Source organism: Lepidochelys olivacea (genome assembly GCF_965140295.1).
Source record: "Lepidochelys olivacea isolate rLepOli2 genome assembly, chromosome: 3".
In the NCBI taxonomy this organism is placed as follows: domain Eukaryota; kingdom Metazoa; phylum Chordata; order Testudines; family Cheloniidae; genus Lepidochelys; species Lepidochelys olivacea.
Window position 1 is genome coordinate 208,216,611 of NC_140413.1, and position 22,766 is coordinate 208,239,376.

General features: G+C 48.1%; 1 protein-coding gene across 6 annotated transcripts in view; it reads left to right on the forward strand.

Annotated features, from left to right (window-relative positions):
- The window catches only part of LOC311517587 (two pore channel protein 2-like), a 38,012-nt gene that overhangs the window by 6,216 nt on the left and 9,030 nt on the right, over window positions 1-22,766 (forward strand). For 3 of the 6 annotated variants that reach the window (XM_084622549.1, XM_084622550.1, XM_084622552.1), the window contains exons 2-11: window positions 4,718-4,800; window positions 7,830-7,944; window positions 9,255-9,383; window positions 9,864-9,980; window positions 13,949-14,067; window positions 14,348-14,449; window positions 15,326-15,452; window positions 18,935-19,136; window positions 20,310-20,454; window positions 22,346-22,531. In XM_084622549.1, the coding sequence (XP_084478675.1) occupies window positions 4,718-4,800; window positions 7,830-7,944; window positions 9,255-9,383; window positions 9,864-9,980; window positions 13,949-14,067; window positions 14,348-14,449; window positions 15,326-15,452; window positions 18,935-19,136; window positions 20,310-20,454; window positions 22,346-22,531 (1,325 nt within the window). Of the gene's footprint in view, window positions 1-1,746; window positions 1,886-4,525; window positions 4,605-4,717; window positions 4,801-7,829; window positions 7,945-9,254; window positions 9,384-9,863; window positions 9,981-13,948; window positions 14,068-14,347; window positions 14,450-15,325; window positions 15,453-18,934; window positions 19,137-20,309; window positions 20,455-22,345; window positions 22,532-22,766 lie in introns of those variants that run through there. The other 3 variants (XM_084622553.1, XM_084622551.1, XM_084622554.1) reach the window with 3 other exon arrangements.

Below are 22,766 nucleotides of genomic sequence, written 5' to 3' on the forward strand. Positions count from 1 at the left end.
GTTGTGCAACCCTGAAGCTGCTCCTACTTAAGGGTCAGCCAGCACCACAAAGTCCCCACAGCTCCAGCACAGTTGACAATGGGCCTATTTGAACACATATGGCAGGATGTTTCCTGGTATTAGTGTGTGTTGCCTTGCCTTCGTGTTTGACTCTGTGTATGTGTTGTGAGGGGAGTGAGAGAATAATTTGTGTTTTGTTGTGTGTGGGTGCTTGTTCTGTATGTGACTGTGTCCTTATCTGGGTGTGAGAGTTTGCTCTGTGTGTGTTTCCTCTCTGTTGTTCAAGGTGATTAGGTGGATCGTTGTGTAAGGGTATGTTGTCTTTCTTGTGCCCATGTCAGTATAAGCCTCCTTCATCCTGTCTGCCTGTCCCTGGCTCTCCCCGAGCCTCCGTGTCTATCCCTGGCTCATCTCTGCCTGTCCATCGACTTCTCTTCCCCTCAACAAGCATTTAGTCTCTGTCCTGACCCTGACTGGGATCACCTGTCTGACCATGGCTGCCAGTGCCCCCCTATCTGTCTGTCCAGCCGCTCCTGGCCGTCCCTGGGTGGCCCTTGTCTGTCTGTCTGGCCCTGGCTGGGCTCCTCCCTCGGCTCTCCCCCATCTGTCTATCCCCTGTACCTGGCTGAACTTCCCTTTCCCTGTTTGTTGTCAGTCTGTCTGTGCCTTGTCCGTCTGTCCCGGTCTGCAACACCCCCCGCCCCCCGAGTCTGTCTGTCTCTGCCTGGCCAGAATCCCCCCCCCAGTCTGTCTGTCTGTCCCGGGCTCCCCCTTTCTGTCCGCCTGTCCCTGTCTGCCATCCCCCCACCCAGTCTGTCTGTCTGTGCCTGGCCAGAATACTCCCCCCCCCGTCTGTCTGTCTGTCTGTCCCGGGCTCCCCCTTTCTGTCCGCCTGTCCCTGTCTGCCATCCCCCCCCCAGTCTGTCTGTCTGTGCCTGGCCAGAATACTCCCCTCCCCCGTCTGTCTGTCTGTCTGTCTGTCCCGGGCCAGGCTCCCCCTTTCTGTCCGTCTGTCCCTGGCTGCCATTCCCCCCCCCCAGTCTGTCTGTCTGTGCCTGGCCAGAATACTCCCCCCCCCCGTCTGTCTGTCTGTCTGTCCCGGGCCGGGCTCCCCCTTTCTGTCCGTCTGTCCCTGTCTGCCATCCCCCCCCCCCAGTCTGTCTGTCTGTGCCTGGCCAGAATACTCCCCTCCCCCGTCTGTCTGTCTGTCTGTCTGTCCCGGGCCAGGCTCCCCCTTTCTGTCCGTCTGTCCCTGGCTGCCATTCCCCCCCCCCCCAGTCTGTCTGTCTGTGCCTGGCCAGAATACTCCCCTCCCCCGTCTGTCTGTCTGTCTGTCCCGGGCTCCCCCTGTCTGTCCCTGGCTGCCATTCCCCCCCCCCCCCCAGTCTGTCTGTCTGTGCCTGGCCAGAATACTCCCCTCCCCCGTCTGTCTGTCTGTCCCGGGCTCCCCCTGTCTGTCCCTGGCTGCCATCCCCCCACCCAGTCTGTCTGTCTGTGCCTGGCCAGAATACTCCCCCCCCCCCGTCTGTCTGTCTGTCCCGGGCCAGGCTCCCCCTTTCTGTCCGTCTGTCCCTGGCTGCCATTCCCCCCCCCCCAGTCTGTCTGTCTGTGCCTGGCCAGAATACTCCCCCCCCCCCCGTCTGTCTGTCTGTCTGTCCCGGGCCGGGCTCCCCCTTTCTGTCCGTCTGTCCCTGGCTGCCATATCCCCCCCCCCCCCCGTCAGTCCGTCCCGGCCGGGCTCGGAGCCGTTTCCGCTGCCCGGAGTCACGTGCGGGCGGGGTTAAAGCTCGCGGCGGGGCTCGCCGGGGCTGGAGCTCGCAGAGCCCTGAGCGGAGCCGGCCCGGCCATGTCCGCCGCAGCCTGGGACCCGCCGCTCGCGCAGGAGGTAACGGGGCGGGAGTGTTGGGTCCCCCCGGGGCTGGGCTCCGCGCACCCCTCCCTGGCTGCTGCCTTGCAAGCCGGTCCCTGGGCGCCAGGGTGGGTGCTGTGCCCGCTCCCTCCCCGGAGCCTTGATGGGCAGGTCTGCACCCCCCCCCCCCCCGTGCACGCTGGGCAGGAGGGAGGGGCTCTTTGGCTATAACCCCCCCCCCTTTCCCCTTTGCAGAACAAAGCTGGCAGTCCGCCCTTTGCCCCCTGCGGGCATTGCTCCTTGCAAAGTGCCCGCCCTAACCTCCGGGCGAGGGGGCCACCTGCAGGGTGTGTCCGCTGGCCACGCTTCCCTGCTCGCCCCTGGCAAGAGGGGGAAGCCCTCTCTCTACCCTTCGACCTCCCTCTAGGGAAGTCTGGGGTCGCAGGGCTAGCCATGGCGTGTCCGGCTTTGGTTTGCAGAGGGCGAGGGGCCTCAGCAGCTCCAGCTGCTTTTGTAGCTGTATTCCCTGTTAAGAAATTGGATGGAGACCTCTGTGTAAGGAGGCAGTGTGGTCCAGTGGATAGAGCATGGGATTCAGTCAGGAGAGGGACCTGGATTATTTCCCTGGCTCTGCTATTAGCCCTCTAAAGAAAGGGGAAGTGACCCGGTCAGTGGGTGGGGATGCCATACCATTGTATTTTAAAAATCCGTTGCCCATGGGATTGCAGGAAGGTGATGGAGAAGATAAAGGCCCTTTCTACATGGCAAAATGTTTGGTCTTCTAACTGCATTTACTAGCTATGTTCTAAGCAACACCCGGTTACAGCACTTGTCTCCTGAACTCGAGAGAGCAGGGTTTTGTTTCATAGGGAATGTCTACACTGCAGTCATGGGGTGTGATTGCGGCTTGTGTAGACCTAAACTAGCTCTAATCTCGTGAGCTGGGCACTGATAGCAGTGAAGCCACAGTAGTACGGGTCTCGGCGTGCACTGTGCAAGACCTGGGGCCCTTGGTAATTACGCAGGCAGCTAGCTTGTGCTTTTCTGCTCCAGAACCTGAGCTAGGTAATGTTTAGCTTGGGTCTGTCTCCATGAGCTGCTGTTACGCCCATGATTGCGGTGTAGACATCCCATAGCGTAGCTGGTGCACTTTTTTGACGCGTTTACAGTCCACGCAATTCAGCACGTCCACCCAGCGGTGCTTTTTCTGACACCACTGTGTTAGCCTGCCTGTTTCTTCCCCCCTGTGCAGCGGTGTTTGTATCAACGCATGCTGGGAAATTCTGTGTAACTATGGCACGTTGCCGCGCAAGAGGCAGCAGATGTGTGGGTGTTCTCCACACGGCCCAGTGTCTTTTGGAGTGGCCTTCTACCTAGGGATGAGCTGGGAGACAGAGGAATGGCTAAGCTGTCTGCACAGATATTGATTTGTGTGTCCTGTCTACTCAGTGGAACAGGCTGAGACCCAACTCATGGCCTGAGAGTTATGTTGCAGCCCTGGTCATGAGCAGAGTTGAAATACAGTCCAGAGACCTAGGTAGAAACCATGTGTTCACCATACTCATGTGTCTATGTGTGGACATGAGCTGTGTGTAGTCAACCATGTTACAAACTCACTCTGGGGGGGGGGAGCCCCAAAACACCTGTAGAGCCCAGTGGATTAAGAGCATAGAAACGAAGAGCAGGTGTCTGGGAGCAAAGAGGCTTCCTTTGGCACTGCTGCAGTTCATTGTGAGATCCACTAGATGTCAACAGGTTCCTTAAGCAGTTTCTTGAGAAGAAAGACCCTCAATAACTGCATTTTAATAGTTAAGCCATTAAACTACAGTACCCACAGTGTTCACCATTAAGTCCTGTTACAATACAGACTTGCAGACGCAGCCAAAATTTCCTCTCATGCCCTCTGAACTAGAGAACCTGTGTTGTTGCTCTTCCATGCCACATTAACAAGGCAGATGACTCAATGCCTGGGTCAGCTGTCAAGTGGAAGCTGCCGACCTGACTCCTCCTCGTTTAAAGGTGACCCAGAATGCTGCTGAGCATTGGCTAAACAAACTCAGTGTGGAGCTAACTCCATCTATGCGTTAAATACTTACACTGAACTCTTCTTTCTTTTGAGAAGAGCATGATAAGCGAATCAGCCCCCCCTCCCATTCTGAGTCATTCATGGAATGACATAATTGACAGAAAGTAAAGGGGGTACTGTATTGTAAATAGTGTGCATATGGTACAAACGCAGTGAGATGGTAGGGTGATAATTTACATGTTTCCAGGAAACAGAATTCAGGTGTTTGAAATCTATCCTAGGATGGCAGGAATCCTAGGTAGCTCATCCCTTTGAGAACTCCACCTCCGCTTCCCCATCAAGAGTACTGCTAGGAATACTTAGCTGTTGGCTACAAGAGAGGGGAAAAACCAAACATCATTCTCTCTGCAATGAGGAAATTAGCATAAGTGCTCTCTGCACACAGCACTTGCCCAGCAAAGTACTTCTAAAGTTAGTAGGCAGTTACCACCAGGTGACCTCACCTAAACCTCTCCTTGCATTGTATATTTCTAGCTATTTTAAATGTATAGTAAATAATCACACAACTTTGGGTTTCTCTTCCAATATGAATAGGGTGAGGAGAAGGCTGTATATTTGCTTGTGCTTTTATAAATTAGAATATATTTCAGAATCTGCATGTCATGAAGTCTCTTTGTAGCACCATTATTCAGAGCACCATTTATATTCACCTAAATGGAATATCTCAAGGTAAAAAGATGCTTCCAAGGAAGCAATCTTTGGAATTGCCTCTTTAAAATGTAAGTTTCAAATTCTGACTAAATTAAACTGTGTCACATTCTCCCCACCCCGATCATCAACAGGACCTTCTCCTGGCAGCAGCTTATGTGTATGATGCTCAATATAACAGAAACATTCCGTTTGAAACCTCACCGCAAGCAGTCAGGTAAGGAAACACTCTAACATCCAGCACAACAATATTCTGTGTGAAGAATTAAAATATTTAACTGGGAAATATTTTCACTTAATTGGAGTGAGGGGGACACTCGATACAAAGGAAATTTTGATTTAAATCAAGTTAATTTATTCACTAAAGCTCGTCTTCCACAAATGTTTATGCACATGCTTAATCTAGCAACAAAGAATGTGGGCCACACTTAAGTGATGGGGGGACTCTATCCTCGAGATGTTGAGAACAAAATTAATCAAGGAACCAAAGGACACGAAAAGAAGAAATTCTTGAATTGCCTATACGCCAATGCTAGCAGCCTGGGTAAACAAGATGAGTTGGAATTACTCATTTATATGCATAAATTCGATCTAGTTGGTATTACTGAAACCTGGTGGGATGATTTGCATGATTGGAATGTTAAAATCAATGGTTATAACATATTGAGGAAGGATCAAGTGGGCAAACAGGATGGGGAAGTGGCAGTCTACATCAAAAATGGCATTATCTGTTTCTGGGTGACTGATAACTCAGAAGAAAATTATCTTTGTTCCATAAGCATTAATGTCTGGAGAGACAAAGCACATGATGGAGTACTCATTGGTGTCTGCTACAGAACCACTAAATCACACTAGGGAACAGCGTGACCAACTCCTTACACACCTGTCTAGAAAGTGTGTGTGTCGGAGGTGCGGTGGGGAGGGGCAGGAAGGACCTGCATGATCCTGGGGCACTTCAGTTTGAGTGACATGCTGGAGGTTCATGCTGCCCTCAGTAAAACATCCTTGCAATTTCTAAACATAGTAGATGGCAATTTCCTAACTCAAAAAGCGTTGCGGCCAACATAGGACAAGGTCTAATGTAGAATTCCCCTAACGGATAAAGAGCAATTGATCACACAACTAAAAATTAATAGTAGTTTAGGTACAAGTGATCATAACTGCTCACGTTAGTCCAGGCCAGTAACATATGCACACACATCAACATGGGTTTATGGAAAATAGAGCCTATAAAACATATTTTTATGAGATCAATAGATACAGGTAATAGTGTTTGTAATAGAAGTCTGTAAGGTGTTTGTCATGGTACCACTTGACATTAGATTAAAAAACTAAAGCAATATAAAACTGATAGATCTCAAAATGTGATTGTAAAGAGACAATCCCCATCAAGTGGCTGTGGTTCCATGGCAGCCCAGCAGGGACCTGTTCTTGGCCCTACCATATTTAATGTTTTTATTAATGACCTGGAAGGAAAAACTAAAATAATCACTGATAAAGGTTGCAGATGACCCCAAAATTTAGGAAGTCTTAAATAACAAAGACAACAGGTCATTGATTCAGAACGGTCTGGATTACTTGGTAAACTGGCTGTAAGCAAGCACTATGCATTTTAATACAACTAAATGTAAATGTCTACATCTAGGAATAAAGAATGGGGGCCTCCATTCTGGAAGCAGTGACTCTGACAAAGATTTTGGTGTCATGTTGGATAATCAGCCAAACATGAGCTCTGTGTGACTCTGTGGAGAAAAGGACTAATATGATCCTTGGATACGTAAACCGGGAAATCTCAATTGGAGTAGAGAGGTTGTTTACTTGATAGTAAAATAAGGATCGGTAACTGTTGGCAGGCATGCAGCCTTCCCCGCATCTTGTTCCTGGAGGGATCCAGTGTTACCAGCCCAACAACAGTGCAGGGAGCCTGGCTGTCATGGACCCACACTCTCACTCTTGTGACTGGGGCTGTATAGGGTTCCCTGCAGGCGCAAGGCATGGGGAAGTCTGGGGGCCTGGCCTGGCGGAGCAGACCATGCCAGCCAGGACCATGAGGAGGAGGATGCTGAGCCCAAGGCTGTGCAGGAGGCCACCCTGCTGCTGTAATGCTTCTGCCTTGGGATGGAGCTGGGAGCACATTCTCCTTCTTGTGGTCCTTGCCATGGGAAGGCATCTCTGCTCCACCAGGCCAGGACTGCAGCATCCCTTGCACTCGGGTGTTTTGGGCCCTTGGCTGTGCTGGGAGCCCCCTGCAGCCCCCCTGTCTGTGCTGCATGAACCTTTATCCCTGCCTTAACTTCCAGCAACTGCAAAAATAGTTAAAAATTGGTGGGGGGGGGGAGACATCTTTAATAAAATTATATTAATTGTCAAAATTAGAAAAAAAAATGTGAATTCTGCCAAGTCTATTTGCAATGTAGAAAGACAAACTCTTCCCAGAGAGAAAAGGAGGACTTGTGGCACCTTAGAGACTAACCAATTTATTAGAGCATAAGCTTTCGTGAGCTACAGCTCACTTCCTCAGATGCATATCGTGGAAACTGCAGCAGGCTTTATATATACACAGAGAATATGAAACAATACCTATTCCCACCCCACTGTCCTGCTGGTAATAGCTTATCTAAAGTGATTTCCAGCACAAATCCAGGTTTTCTCACCCTCCACCCCCCCACACAAATTCACTCTCCTGCTGGTGATAGCCCAGCTTGATTGTCATGCACATTGTGTAAAGAGTTGTCACTTTGGATGGGCTATCACCAGCAGGAGAGTGAATTTGTGTGGGGGGGGTGGAGGGTGAGAAAACCTGGATTTGTGCTGGAAATCACTTTAGATAAGCTATTACCAGCAGGACAGTGGGGTGGGAATAGGTATTGTTTCATATTCTCTGTGTATATATAAAGCCTGCTGCAGTTTCCACGATATGCATCTGAGGAAGTGAGCTGTAGCTCACGAAAGCTTATGCTCTAATAAATTGGTTAGTCTCTAAGGTGCCACAAGTCCTCCTTTTCTTTTTGCGAATACAGACTAACACGGCTGCTACTCTGAAATCTTCCCAGAGAGTGTGTTCTTGCCCTCTCTTTCTCACCTTAGTAATGTAAAGTCTTGATTTTTTTTTTTCCCTCCTTTTGCTGGAGAAATCGTCAGAGAATCAGCATGGAACAGCAGTGCCTTGCTACCATGAAAGAATAGCTGTATCAATACACATGTACTAGTGCCCTAATTTGTAATATCTATGGTTTGCCTCCACAGACTTTACTATCTCTATAACCATTGGACTATGCAAGCAGCCACCTACTTCTTTATCTTTGTAGACCTTTTCCTTGCTGTGTTTGAAGATCCTGCTGTGTATCCACTCCCTTTCTTGGTAAGCATTTGGGTAAAAGGGAACAACAGCTTTGTCTTATTGATGGATGGAGAAAGTTCATGTCTTCTATAATACTCCAGCTTGCTGTATAAAGGAATATTTCTCTGCTTGCATTCAGTAGAGGAGGCTGCTGGATTTTTTTTGTAGTAATATCGGTGATCCCTGATACTGCTGAATTAATCTGATCTACAGAACTCTGTGGGAGCATAGCAAATATAATCCTGTGCAAACAAGGAATGGCTCTCCCATCGATGTGTGCAAGCCCTATTAGTGGTGATGAGTGCTGGGCATCCATCAGCAGTACCATGGAGTGCCCCTCTGCTCCACCACCAGGTTCAAAACATTGTTGGCTCACTTTCCGTATTCTCTGCTTTCTTCCATGCTGCCCCTCTGCACAGCACATCTTCCACTAACCTCACCTCCTGCAAACTCTTCAAGAAAGTGGCCGGTGAAGACACTTAACTATTTTATTCCTTATTTTAAACAAACGTCTGTCTTTCCTCACACTGTGTGCCTAGGCCTTTTTGAGTAACTAGTCTTCTATTAAAACTGGCCCAACACCCTTCCTGCGGTCTCGTCACATCCAAGGTTGGCTTGTGGCAGGGATTATGTCTCGAGCTGCTTAGCGCACCATTAAGATGATTGTTTAGTGTTGACTTCTGCTCAGGGGTTCTTGTGTATACATCGGAGGGCAGTGTTGCCTAAGGGATAGAACAATTAGACTGGGACTTCAGAGACCTGGATTCTGTCCCAGTTTGGCCATTGTCAGGGGACTTGGGGAAAGTCACTTTGCCTCTCTGTAAACTGGGGGTGATGATACTGGCCTCTTCTGTAAAGTGCTTTGAGATCTGGGGATGAAAAGGTCTCTAGAAGAGCTAGGGGTACTATTTCCAGAATAGACTTTGATACCAGTGCAGTATGGTTTACCTTAACAGACATCCGTCCCAAATTCAGCATACATGAAAATCTACTAACTCCCTAAGATGTCACGCTCCTTAAATTCCTAGTGTTACGTGAGACGCACCAAATAATAGCGGCCAACATCAAACAGGTGACTTTATTTCTTTTTAAATTTTATGGTGAGAGACAGTTTAAAAAATAGCTCAGTCATCAGCAAATTCCCAGTGAAAACCAATCTGACGTATCCTCCTTTCTGTGTTTCCTGTGACTCCACCTTCCCTCAGGCTCATTCTCTGAACCTGTCTGGTGGCAGATAGAGAGTAACATAGCTAGGGAGAAGATATCGGGGCAGCCTAGAAATACAGTCTTTAAGCCAAAACAACCCCACTTTGTTTGTCCTCCCTTTGTAGGCCACTTCCCTGGTCGAGGTATTGTGCCTTTTGGTGTTCTTCGGGCGACTGGTGCATTTTGCCAAAGTCACCCCTCGCAACGTGTTTTGGAAGGATACAAAGAATATCTGCATCATGATAGCGATACTGGTGAGTTGCGACTGTGGTCACTATGATGTGAAGGAATTAGGTGTGCGAAGCTAGATCACCTGTAGGCTTTTTTCCTACTTCCGCTGTCATTGTGACAAGGATTGTGTGAAATGATGATGGGGCTGGTTGATAGCCAGGTCTACAAACAGCCTGTTGTATGTTCTTCCCATTTGTACAGCTCCAATGTGTCCCCCTCTTCTCTTAATAGATCCGTTTCAGAGCATGACTTGCAACAGAGGCATAGTTTCTGAAATTCTGTTGAAAGTAAATGTGGCAAGTGCAACTTTTAAAATTTATTTGTGCGTTGTCCATCTTAATGTCATAACATGGTCTAATCTACTGAAACTTCCATCTCCTGCAGGAGAGAACACTACCCCATGAAACTGTCGTCTTTTAATGGTCCAAGAATAGGTCCATGTGTTATAATGAGTGGTAGACCAAACCCTTTCCTGTGATTTGTTGCTGCTCTTTCTTCCACAGGTGACCTTAATTGACCTGATTATCTATGGGGCACTTAAAATCTCGAACGTAAACAGCATTAGATGGTCAAGGTTCCTGAGACCCATTTTCTTAATAAACTTTGCAGAAAGTCGTCAGGTAAGCAACACTTGGCCATCACGTGAATGGGTTGGGTGCTGGTGGTTGTTATCTTGGAGTAAGAGCATTGGGCAGAGTGGCCGGAAGGTAGCACTTACGGCTCTGTTTTCTCACCGTGTCTGCCAAGGCCCTCTTCTTCGAAGATACCCTTGTGGTTGGTCAGCGTGAGCAGTGTTGGGTGTGTGCAAACACACCCCTCTTTCCCTTTGGCGTGAATCCAAAATGCTTCTAGAGCTTCATTATCCCTGACAGTTGAGCTCTTGGTGCCTGGCTGTGGCAGAGCAGAGGGAGTGTGAAAGGGAACTCTTGTGTTCTGGGCTGTGAGAGAGGGAGCATAGGGTGCATATCGGCAGGGTTTCTCTCCTACGCTGAGTGAAGATCGCTCATTGACAGCCAGGCGAGAAGAAAGTGACTCCTGCTGGCAGTGGTTCCATGCCTTGGGAATGGTGGGAAAAAATGGGGAATTGCAAGTAGCTTCAAAAACAAGCCTCCATCTCCTCTTCTATTAGCAGTAGGGGAAAATCCTTCCCCGCTCATGAAGAGCGAGATCGCCTTCTGCCTATGCGGTGACCTACCTAATCACTGCCGGCTCTGGGAACAGGGTTGAAAAGCTTCCGGCTGGAACCTGAATCCTTGCATGGTCCCAAGTTCTTGCTTCTGTTGCCTGCTCTGCTCACTTGTCAAAAATTACTTGTTTCTAGAACCCTTTTAGGCAAGTGAGAGCACAGCTGTGCTAATTACTGTCACCTAAACCGCATATGCTGCCCAGACTTGGCTCATTCATTCCTGTGTCATGAAAAGACTGAATCACTGCCTCCAACGCTATCTTGGCTCTTGCTTGAAAATCAAGGCACCGCCTTTGCTGTGGGGAGAAAGCAGATTCAAAAGATGAGAGCATGGGACCGGCAGCCTGGAGTTACAGGTTCTAATCCCAGTTCTGCCTCTGAGTTACCATGTGATCTCAAATTGTCTGTGGCTGTGAGAATATGGATGCCACCTACCTTGTAGGGATTTGGAGGGTTAGCTAAGATTTGTTAAAAGCATTTGAACGCTGATGGGGCTCCAAGGTGCAAAGGGATGAGTGTGTATTTGGTGTAGGGGCAATTATCATTCTGCTGTGCTAGTGAGGGGGTTGGGACATGACTGATTTAGCCATTAGGCTGCCATTGATGGGGCTGGTGGAAACCAGGTGTGGCCAGAAGATGGCACAACTCTTCCTCTTCAGGCAGTGCAGGTGGATTGCTACTGGAGGGCAGCACAGAAGCCATGCTGTCTGTGGAGGGCCGTCAGTGTGGCAGTGACTAATGTGAAAGAAGGGGCTTCAGAGACTTGATGGGCAGCACTGTAGCCCCAGTGGTGAGCCACATGTGACTAGCGGGGCCGGGGGAAGTAGCCTCTTAAAACTTGGCCTGGTCTTGAACTGTGCCCATCACCGTGGTATCTGAGCACTCTCTAACCAGCAAAATAGAAGATGGGAGTATTTCTTCCAATGTGCACATAGCATTGAATTTCCAACTGTACATACAAAACGATGGGGTCTAAATTAGCTGCTACCACAAAGAAAGATCTTGGAGTCATTGTGGACAGGTCTCTGAAAGCATCTGTTAATGGGCTGCAGCAGCCGTCAAAAAAAGCTAACAGTGTTGGGAGCCATTAGAAAAGGGATGGAGAACAAGAGACAAATATCATCATGCCACTATATAAGTTCATGGTACACCCATATTTTGAAAACTTCCTGAAGTTCTGGTTGCCCCATATAAAAAAAAAGATTAGAATTAGAAAAGTTGCAGAGAAGAGCAACAAAACTGATGAGGGGGATGGAACAGCTTCTGTATGAGGAGAGGTTAAATAGACTGGGACTGCTCAGCTTAGAAAAGAGACGACTGCGGGAGGGATGTCCTAGAGGTCCATAAAATCATGGGGTGTGTGGAGAAAGTGAGTAGGGAAGTGATATTTACCCCTTCACATAACACATGAACCAGGGGCCACCCAATAAAATAGATTTAGCAGGTTTGAAAGAAACACAAGGAGGTACTTCTTCAATCAGCACACAGTCAACTTGTGGAACTCCCTGCCAGGAGATATTGTGAAGGCCAAAAGTATAATGGGCTTAAAAAAAGAACTAGGTCCATCAATGACTATTAGCCTAGATGATCAGGGACACAACCCTACACTTTGGGTGTCCCTAAACCTCTGACTGCCAGAAGCTGGGACCGGGTGACAGGATGTATCACCTGATGATTGGCCTGTTCTCTTCATTTCCTCTGAAGCATATGGCACTGGCCACTGTCAGAAGTCAGGCTAGGCCACATGCACCATTGGTCTGACCCAGCAAGGCCATTCTTATGACTTACCATCTGTCATGTGTGGTCCCATCTCCATTCCTCTCTCCCCAAAGGGAAATCTCCATGTTTTTTTGTGTAATCTTTCATCCCTCCTCCTCTGACTTAGAATACAGCTCAGTTCAGCTGTGACTTATGAAGTGGCCTACATGTGGTTCAAACGTGACTGCCTAATGTTGAACAACTCTTCCTCTGCCTGCCAGGGAACTGCTGGATGAGAGGATGACTTGCTTTACCAGCTTGGCGTATTTAGGGTCTTAGAGCAGGCTTAGGCTTTGTCTACACTAGCACGTTTGTCGGTCAGGGAAGTGTGGGGAGGGGAATGTAAGTTTCACAAAAAGTACAAAAGTACCGGTGTGGACCGCGCTGTGTTGGCAGGAGACGCTCTCCTGCCAACACAGCTAGTGCCTCTCATTGGGGGTAGTTTAATTATGTTGATGGGAGAGCTCTCTCCCGCTGGGCTGGAACAGCTATACGGGAGACCTTACAGCGGGGCAGCTGTGCTTCTCGAAGACTTGTAGCGTAGACCTAGCCTTAGACACTTGTCTGTGCCAGGACACAGGCTTCTGGGTAAAAAAGCTTTTCTAAGCAGTTGTACGGAGCAGTGACATACATGAGAGTGATGGTCATGGGTTTAAAGTTGATGCAGTCCAAGACCTTCTGGTGACCGGCAGAGTCTGGCGCTGTTTGTTCTACTTCTAAGACTGAATTGTGCATGGGAACACCTTTGGGCTGGTGTGAGATGAGAACCTTTGCTTGCTTCCCCTTTGCAACAGTGTGTCTCTGCTGTACGTAGGTAGGGACTCCTCTTCTGCCTCTTGGGGATGGGGGAGGAAGGCCCTGGTATTTTCCCAGGCTCTACCGATGTGAGATGCCATTCAGAGTGTGCATGCTCAGTTGGCCAACAAGCCCATGGAACCCAGACAAGGCTCCTCCATGGCAGTGCTGGTCTATAGACCAAGTGTGAAGTCGTGTCTAACACTGTTAGTTGAAATGTGTTGTGTCCCATTCTCCTCCCCCCCCCCCCCGCCAATTTTCCGTGATGAGGCATTTTCCAGGTGGAACATACCCTTACAGCAGACTGTGAAGATCTTCCTAGGATGATTTTCCCCCTCCTTCCTTACGCACTTCAATACACCATAAAATAGCTAACAATATTGTTAATTAAATCATTGTCGCGGAACATCCGGGGCATTACCCCATTGAAACAAGGCATTGGGGGCCTCTCAAAGCTATCATCTCCGGCTGCCTGCAGACTCAGGCAGATACTGTTGCACCAGCTTTCACGTGGTTCGTCTTTGGACGCCGGAAGGTTTTCTTTGCAAACATAAGGGCTAGAGACTTAGCTTTGACATTCTGGGGACCAAGATGGCATCCTCCAAAAACCAAGTACTAGGCAGCCAACCTGGCTTGACCTGACCCAGCTTGGGCCCTAGAGGAACAGGTGGTGTAAAGTCGCAGAGTGGAGTTTGCTGTTGATTGGTGGCTAGATCCATTTCTCTCAATGGAAAGAACTCCTGTGTCCTGCTTTGCCTGATCATGGGGGAGCTACAAACTCCGGTGTGAAAGCCATGGGGAAAGCTGGCGCAGTTTGGTTTCTAAATGCTCCCTGTTGTGTCTTGGCAGATCCGGAGGGTGTTCCGCAGTATACGAAACACACTGCCAGAGATCACATATGTCTTCCTGCTCTTCATGTTCAGTGTCCTCATGTTCTCCCTCATGGCTCTGAAGCTGTTTGGTGACAGGTGAGAGCATTTCAGCTCTGGAGTTCCCCATGTGGGTTTCAAGCTTTGGATCCGAGGGACTCTGCCAGCTCGAAATCCTGCAGATGAGGAAGTATGGCTGGGGTTCCAGAACTGCTGAGCAAACATGACTGTTTTATCATCTGTGGGTACTGGGGACTCCAAAAAATAAGGCCATAGGGGATCTGACTGCAGTATCAACTGCTCTACTGATGCCCTGCTGTAGCTGTGTGTCAGTGATTTGGTATCTGCTTGTAATTTCATGGTGCCTCTTCCTTTTCAGGAATCTCCGGACAGTGGAAGGATCTCCATATTTTACAAACTACCTAGAAATCGTATTTGATCTCTATGTGCTGGTGACGACAGCCAACAGCCCTGACGTCATGTATGTACCCTGCTCTGCAAATACCAGGCGATCTAGGTGCACGACAGTATCTCTGGGCGACAGGGAAGCACTGCATAGTGCATAGAACTGGAGCAGCAGTCTAGGGCCCAATTCAGAGCTCGCTGCAGTAGAAGGAAAGACACGCTGAATCTGTCACCATATTTGACATAAAAGGATCTCTCTGTTTTCTGGGTCTTTAAATCACAGATGATAAAATCTAGGAAATCAGGGAGTCTCAAACAGCACAGTACTTCTAAAAGCCTCCGTGTACTGTGTGATCCGACTGGCTTGGGTGGACTTTGCATGTGGGGAGGTGGGAGCATTTAGCCTTGCCCTGATGCTGAGTGGCTTGACTTGCTCCTCACCTTGCACTGCAGTGGGGACTATCCCCACCTCCAGGCAGCACCCAAACCCTGATGACAGTTTTGTGGCTTTTTAGCCTTTAATTCATTGTTGCATTTACCAGTGAGAGTATATCTCTTCCCTCCCCCACACTAGCACCTGCATCCCTTGTACAATAGCCTTGGGACCAAGAGAGCTGGAGAGGATTGCAGCATGGGGTGTCCTCTGCTTTCCCTAGAAGGGCCAAATTCTACACTCCCCTTCCCACCCACCCCATCCACCTCATTAGCAGTTGCAAATGAGCACCCATAGGAAGAATTCTCGCTCAAAGAACATGCTGTCTGTGATTTCTTATGGAGTGATTGACTTGTTGAATTTCAAACTGACCTGCTCCAACGGTGCATTCAGTCTCATGCCTAGAAGGTGCGATGTATCCTGAGACAGCATTTTGGAAGCTGTCCCAGAGGTTTTATTGCTCTATATGAATCCCTGCTTTCACTGTAGAATGACTAAAGCCACTCTCTCCCCGTCTAGGATGCCGGCCTTTGACTTCAGTTGGTGGTATTCCCTGTTCTTCATAACCTATGTAGTAATCAACACCTACCTCTTCATGTCTGTCTTCCTGGCTGTTGTGTACAACAATTACAGGAAACATTTAAAGGTAAAGTGTGTGTGTGGAAGAGTATCTCCTGAACTGGGCACAGCAATAACACAACTATACCCATCACTGCATGGAGTGTTCTGCTTTAACAACATCTGTTTCCTCTTCCGGTCCTCTGAATTTCAAGTGTTTGTGAATCCAGTGCAGAGTCCGACTCCCAGTGCTAGGCCACTAAATCAGTGGGACGGTGGTTTTTTTTTGTTTTTGTTTTGTTTTGGTGCTAGAAAACATCAAGTGGGGTTTTGGTTATCCAGTTTAGAGCCCTTCTTCTGGTACTGCTGTAAGGTGCTAGCATTACGGCAAATCTCCTGTTACTGCCTGGTACTGGGGTTGTACCGCAACGTTGTTCAGTGCGGGGGTTGGAAAGAGGGGAGAGACTCGCCGAGCATCTGCGGGGAAAGGATCCTCAAGGCAATGTCCTGCAGCCAGCCACTCCTCCTTTCTAGGGGACAGTATGATTAATCGGCTGCTGATTCTGAGCCATCCTTTAGAGCCATTTAATGAGGTTTCCATATGTCACTTCAGTTATACTATCACTGAGAGACCCTATGGGATTAGGCTTGGTATAAACCTGTGGAAACACGGGCCCTGCCCTGAAGAGCTTATAGTCAAAGACCAGGTGGGGAGAAGAGGGAAGCTCTCTAGGCAGGGACTGTCTCCCTGTTCTGTGCCTGTCTGCCCAGCACCTAGTACCACGGGGTTCTGGCCCATGCCTGGGGCTCCTGGCTGCTACTGCAATAAAAATAAACAGCACAATACAGAATGATTTAACACAGATAGTGCCGTGACCACCACTTCTGTTGACTTCTCCCAGTAAATGTCCCGTGTGTGTGCTCATCAGTAGACAGGGTGCAGTGATCTGTGCACTGTTCCTGCTAAACATTAGGCAAACCTCCCTTCTGGAATGTCTCTACTGGGAAGACAGCTGCTATCCAGTAGCAACTCTACGTACTGTGTGGTTGCTCTGTAACAGGTCGGCAACCTGTGGCACACATGCCAAACACAGCCCGCGAGCTGATTTTTAATGGCAAGCTGTTCTCTGCCAGGTCCCAGCCGCTGGCCCCGCTCAGCACCCGCTGCCAAACCCAGGCCGGGACCCCGGCAGGCTGTAGAGTGCCATTAAAAATCTTGCCCGCCCCGGCCCTCTCTTCTCCACTCCCCCCCCCCACACACACACACACGCACACATGTGGGGGCAGGGTGAAGAAGCTTGGTCCTCCCTGCTGCAGGACAGGCAAGTTCCTCTTCCCCCAGCCTGCTGGGTTCCTGCCCCTCCTCCTCTCCCTCCCTGCCACCGATCAGCTGATGGCCCTTGCGAGGGAGTGGGAGAAGCAGAGCCTCAGCACTCTGGCTGCTCCGGGGAGGAGGCAGAGAAGAGGTGGGGATGGGGGCTTGGGGAAGGGGGGGTGGAATCGGGGCATATCCCCTCCAGCCCTCTGCCGTGAAACCGCTCTGGGCAGGAGGCTGGAAGCACCCCCACAACCCCAGCCCACACCCCCAGCCCTCTGCCCTGATCTCTGCACCCCTTGCACACACCCCCACATTCTTACTCCCCACTGTGAGCACCAAACAGGAGCTTCTGGACCCCTCACACCAAATGGGAGCTGCCCAGATAAGCACTCCACACCCAAACCTCCTGCCCCAACCCTGAGCCCCCTCCCTCATTCTAGCTCCTGGCCAGACCTGCACCCCAACCCCCAGCCTGATCCTTCACCCCCAGCCCTGTGCTCAGTGCACCCCCACCCTCAGCTCAGTGCAGACAGAGAGGAAGAGACTGGGCTAGAACCAGGGGGAAGGTAGGTACCCACTCTATGGGCAGGGCCGGGATCCCAGACTGGCAGCAGGCTGAGGGGGCCAGGACCTTGGCCGGCAGGAGCCGGCGGACAGAACCCCAGACCGGCAGGGGGTTGAGTGGCAGCAGGCTGAGCTGCTCAGCCCACTGCTAGTCTGGGGTCCCGGCCGCCCGCCCCACTCAGCCCACTGCTGGTCTGGGCTTCTGGCTGCTGGCCCCTTGCCAGCCAGGGTCCCAGCCGCAGGCCTCGCTCAGCCCACTGCTGGCCTAGGTGAACAGAACCCCAGGCTGGCAGCGGGCTGAGTGGGCCAGCTGTGTAAGATCAGCATTTTAATTTAATTTTAAATGAAGCTTCTTAAACATTTTGAAAACCTTGTTTACTTTACATATGACAATAGTTTAGTTATATAATACATAGACTTATAGAGAGAGACCTTCTAAAAAACGTTAAAAGGTATTATTGGCATGCAAAACCTTAAATTAAAGTGAATAAATGAAGACTCGGCTCACCACTTCTAAAAGGGTGCCGACCCCTGCTCTGTAACATACCCTTAAAGCACTGACAGGAGGACAGAGCGGGGGCACTATATTCAATAAGAGCAGCGTACATCTTCCCTCTTCCAGTAGCACCCACCACATTTTGGGGTAACTGAGGACACTGTAAGCATGTCTAGTGCTTGCAATTATAGGGCTAATGCTAAAAGTTCCAGTGAACTTTCATAAATAGACTAACCTTCCTCTCTTATAGGCAAGGTCTCCTGCCATATGCACTAACAGGAGGCCACAAAAACCATCCCTGCATGTTGTCTGCTGGGCAGACTGCCTAGTGGAGGTAGGGCACAAAGTTGGCTGGCTCTTCTGCCCAAATTCCTGGAGCTAGCTGTTGGCAGGATCATCTCCCATCTGGATACCACAGAAATCGGACGGGTAGCTGCCGCTTTCCAAGTCCTCGCTTGTTAGTGTTGATGTGATGTCTAAATCGATTCCCTCTTCTCTTTTACTCCAACTTGAGGGCCTTCCAGTCCATGATAAAGCCCTTGTGACTCACCTCTCCCTGCTGTTTGTTACATATCAACACCCTTTTCTCCCCGTCCCAATTGCACACTATCTTCCAAGGTGTAATATAAGCCATCTAGATTTTTAATCTGCTAAGAGGTGTCCCATGGGAGCAAACTGTTGCAATGGATCCTACCTGGATATGTTTGGGAAGTTTTTGATAGACTGAGCAGGAAATAGGGGCTAGTGACATCTCTGCAGTGGAGGAGAGGGCAGGACTTTCCTGGTAGCCTGCTGCATCTGCTTCACAACTGTCCAGATGAATCACTCTGGACTATTGAAAAGAATAGGAGTGCGTGTGGCACCTTGGAGCATAAGCTTATGCTCTAATAAATTTGTTAGTCTCTAAGGTGCCACAAGTCCTCCTGTTCTTTTTGCAGATACAGACTAACACGGCTGCTACTCTCTATTAGTCACTCTCTGCTTCTCTGGCTGAATGTAGCGTTGTCAGCTGGGAACTTTTTTGCTCTTGGCTCATTTCCTATAGAGTCCTTCTTGGCAGTCTGGTATAGAAATGCAAGAACAAATCTGGTGTTCATGAATATCCCAAAACTATATTTAAGTTTAAAAATAAGTGGGAGATGAGAGAGAGAAACCCATCCTCCAGGTATCTGAAATCCATTGTCTCCTCCAGAATGAGATCCGCAAACTTGCTTACATGAAGCGTCACAAGATGGTAGAAGCCTTCAACATCCTAAAGGTCAAGGAGGGCACAGAGTTTGTTGTTAAAGAAGCCCAGTGGAAGCAACTCGTCAAACTAGTGGCCCCAGATATCAGCACTTCCCATCGAGAGCTCCTGTTGAGAGTATCCGATGAGGAACAAAAAGGTTATGTAGGTGAGTAGCAGTAAACAAACACTTGTTGGGACGGGGTTACTGAAGTAGGGGAGGACCTTTTTGTTTAAGCAGTGAGATCTGTATTTTTCAATGTGCCATATGTAACCAACCTGAAGTGAATGCTGAAAACCTACCCATCTGGTCACTTGGCTTTGTGTGATTTGGTGACACTGTCAACCAGGCATATCCTGCTACCTCACTTATCTAAGCTTGTAGCACTCAGTTTCTTTTCACACATTCTTTCTACTTAATTCTAACACTTAAGCCACTTTGTTTCCATGCACAGAGTGTCTTAGAGCCTTCATGACCTCAAATTAAACTACATGATAAACGTGTAGGAGAATCTCCAAAGATGTTTGGCATTTTTAAAAAAAAATTTCTCTTGCCATACAGATGAGGAAATCTGTGATTTCGCCATGGCTCTTCAGCTCAGGGATATAAATTCTCCTGCTGCCAGGCTGAGCCAACCTCTCAGTGCAGCGGGTTAAGAAAATAACCTGATTGGGGAAGTTTTCCTGCTGTGGGGTTTCTTGCACCTTCCTCTTGAGCATCTTGATCTCCTCTCTTCTAGAGACAGGATTCTGGGAAAGATGGAGCTCTCATCTGATGCAGTTTGGAAATTCCTATGCACTTTAAACGTGCTTTCAGATTTTCAGGCTCTATCTAGGAACAAACCTCCAATGAGGACTACTAAAAAGCCAGAATTTATTTTTCAGCAAATTCCTCAGTTATCACCTGTTAAATAGAAAAATGTTATTTGCAACCACTTATGTTAATGAATGGTGATTACTTAACTGTGGATGTGTGATTTGACCACTACATGTTTGCCTAAAGATTGGCCTTCTTGAGATGAGGTTTAAAATTTGGCAAGTAAGGAGTGAAATGAGTCCTATAGATGTGATTTTTTTTTTCTTTCTCTTTTCCTTCCAACAAGTCTCTTTACAACTTCATGCCACAGCTCCTTGCACAGGTTAAGAGGGCTCCTAGCTAGTATGGAGCTAGCATGGCTGAAGGAAGCTCCCCTTTTGCCCATGTGGTCAAGTCCTGTGTGTTCTCTGCATGTGGACAGAGTGAAGTACTGCTTTTTCACATAAGGACTGTATTTCTGCAAATATGAAATGCTGCCATTTATTATGATTGTAGGCTAATGGGCATCTTTCCTGTCCACTGCAGACAAAAAATCTTTTGTGCGTCTGGCAGACCTTCTGAACATCCAGGTGATTGCAATGAGGATACAAACCCATCCCCTAGAGCACTGGATGCCCCACGTGTATAACTCGGCAGTGAGCCTATTCATACGCAGCATGGTTCAACACAAGTAAGTCTGTCTCTGCCCTCACAATGAGCATCTCATAATGATGCTGCAAACCAGCATTTACCTCTGGACAAGTATTCACCTGAATGGCAGGCTGGAAAATGCCAGCACTGCAAGGGGAACACTACAAGTGGAATTTTTTCAGAAGCACTCAGTCTGAACCTAACTCTGCTCCCACTTGAGTCAACGGGAGTTTGATCCTTAGCTTGAGCAGGAGCAGTTAGACCAATGCTGAATGCTTCTGAAAAATCCCCATCTTCAAGTTCCAGTCCCTCTAACTCAGTTGTCTATAAGCCTTGAATGATGTCACAAGTATTATCAGCTTGTAGATCTGCATCAGCTTGTAAGTTCTGGCTTGAAAATAGTCTTGCTCAAAAGGAGTCTGAATTCAGGTATGAAAACCTATAATAACCAGCAGTCTCTGTTGTAAAGTGGTGTTACGCTCAGTTTCACCGACGCCTATTAAATTGGAATCAAGAGCTAATTTAGGGATCAGTCTGATGTTTAATTTTCTCCAATTCCTTTCTACTCTTCTGGGCAGTCTCACATCTATGAGTGCTGCTTGATTTGATGCAGACTGAACTTCTAGCTCTCAGTGATGTTTGATCTTGTCAACTGAGTATACACATTTGCGGTAACTGGCTTCTCAAATGTAAGGTTAAATTACATCAACTCTCCTAAATTCTCCATCGGGGAAAAGGGTGTTTAAACTGAAACACTGGCTGATGTATGGCAAAGCTGGTTTTGTAACTGGGTAATGGGGATGTGGATGGGAGAGTTGTGAGGCTTTCTAGGGGCATCCAGAACTGTATGTCCCTTTGTTACCTCTCTGCCTCAGCATCAACAGAATCTGCTGATGCTAAACTCAGTGACTGCTCCCTGCCACTCCCAGTTTAACTGGCCCCACAGATTCCTCAGGACTCCTCCAGGCCTAACTTTGCCTTGCAGATTAGTCCTTGGTGTGGATCCGTTCTCAAACTCTGCAGAAGTGTCTCCCTGCAACATTGAGCCCCATCACTGGACACTCACAAACTAGCAAGTCTGCTGTCTCTAAAGAGACCATGTACACACTAGCTTGCTTGATTTAACCAGGAGTTCACACTCTGCTTAATATAACAGCAGTGATTTGTGCTTATGATAAAACAAGAAGCTTATTAACCAAGAACTGAAAGGTGATGCTAAGCAAGACTAATGGACAGAAATGGTTATAAATAAGACAGAGGTATAACACTCCAAGTCACTAAAACTTAACAGGCTACAATCCTTTACTAAGATAAGAAAGTTACCTAAAGCGCCCATTCAGCAGCACCGACCCGCATGGTAGGGGATCCACCTTTTATGGATAAAAAGAATGCTGGACCCCTAAGTGATGGATAACAGAAACCTCTTTTTGCTTGTCCTTGTATTCCCCAAAGTTGGTCTCCAGAGTCAGGATGATGCAGATGCCAGTGTGTTCCCATGCTGATTTCACAACCTCCTATTAATTTGTTCTTCCTGTTTTTATCTCTGATGCAAATGAACTGCCCATTGAACATGGTGATGCCAGAGACCATTCCCATTAGAGATGGGGAGGTAACTCTTCTCCCTCTTGTCTGGAAGAAAACCTGGTTTTCCGTTTATTTGATCAGACTTTTTAAAGCATAATATCAACAAGCATCCATAATTCCTTATATAATACATGTATTTCACAATGATATTAATGACTAGTGTGCCCCTGGCTTTCATTTGATATCTTAAACAACATTCAGAATGACACAACAGTGGGCCTCTTGGCCAGTTAGCATTGAAGGGCTTTTAAGATCACAGGGGTATCTTCTGAGGGATTATTTATTTTATTTTTTAAACCTTCATAGGCAGGAGCAAACAAACTCCTTTTTTCTCCCCCTTCTTGCAGGGGCTTTGTTTGGACTTACGATGTAATCATTCTAATAAACGCCGTATTCATTGCTTTGGATGAGGAAAACCCATTGATTTCCTATGCAGAGTGGGTTTTCCTTTCTTTATATATCATTGAGATCCTCTTGAAAGTGTACACTTATGAACCCAGGGCATTCTTTGCAAAGACCCAGTTCTGGAACTGGTAAGTAGGATGCTGAGTTGTGGTGGTTTGGGGGTAGAAGGGATATGGGAAGAATGTCTTGCAACTTTCTTCTCTTCGCAGCCAGAGACTTTATATTCAGCCTCTTACTAGAATTAGATTCTTCTTGTAAAAACACCCAGTGCTAGACTGGTAAAGTTCATATTTGCATAACCAGCATATAACTAAAGCTATTGCAAACCTGAGATGGCAAGAGAAATGCTCTTAACTGAAACTG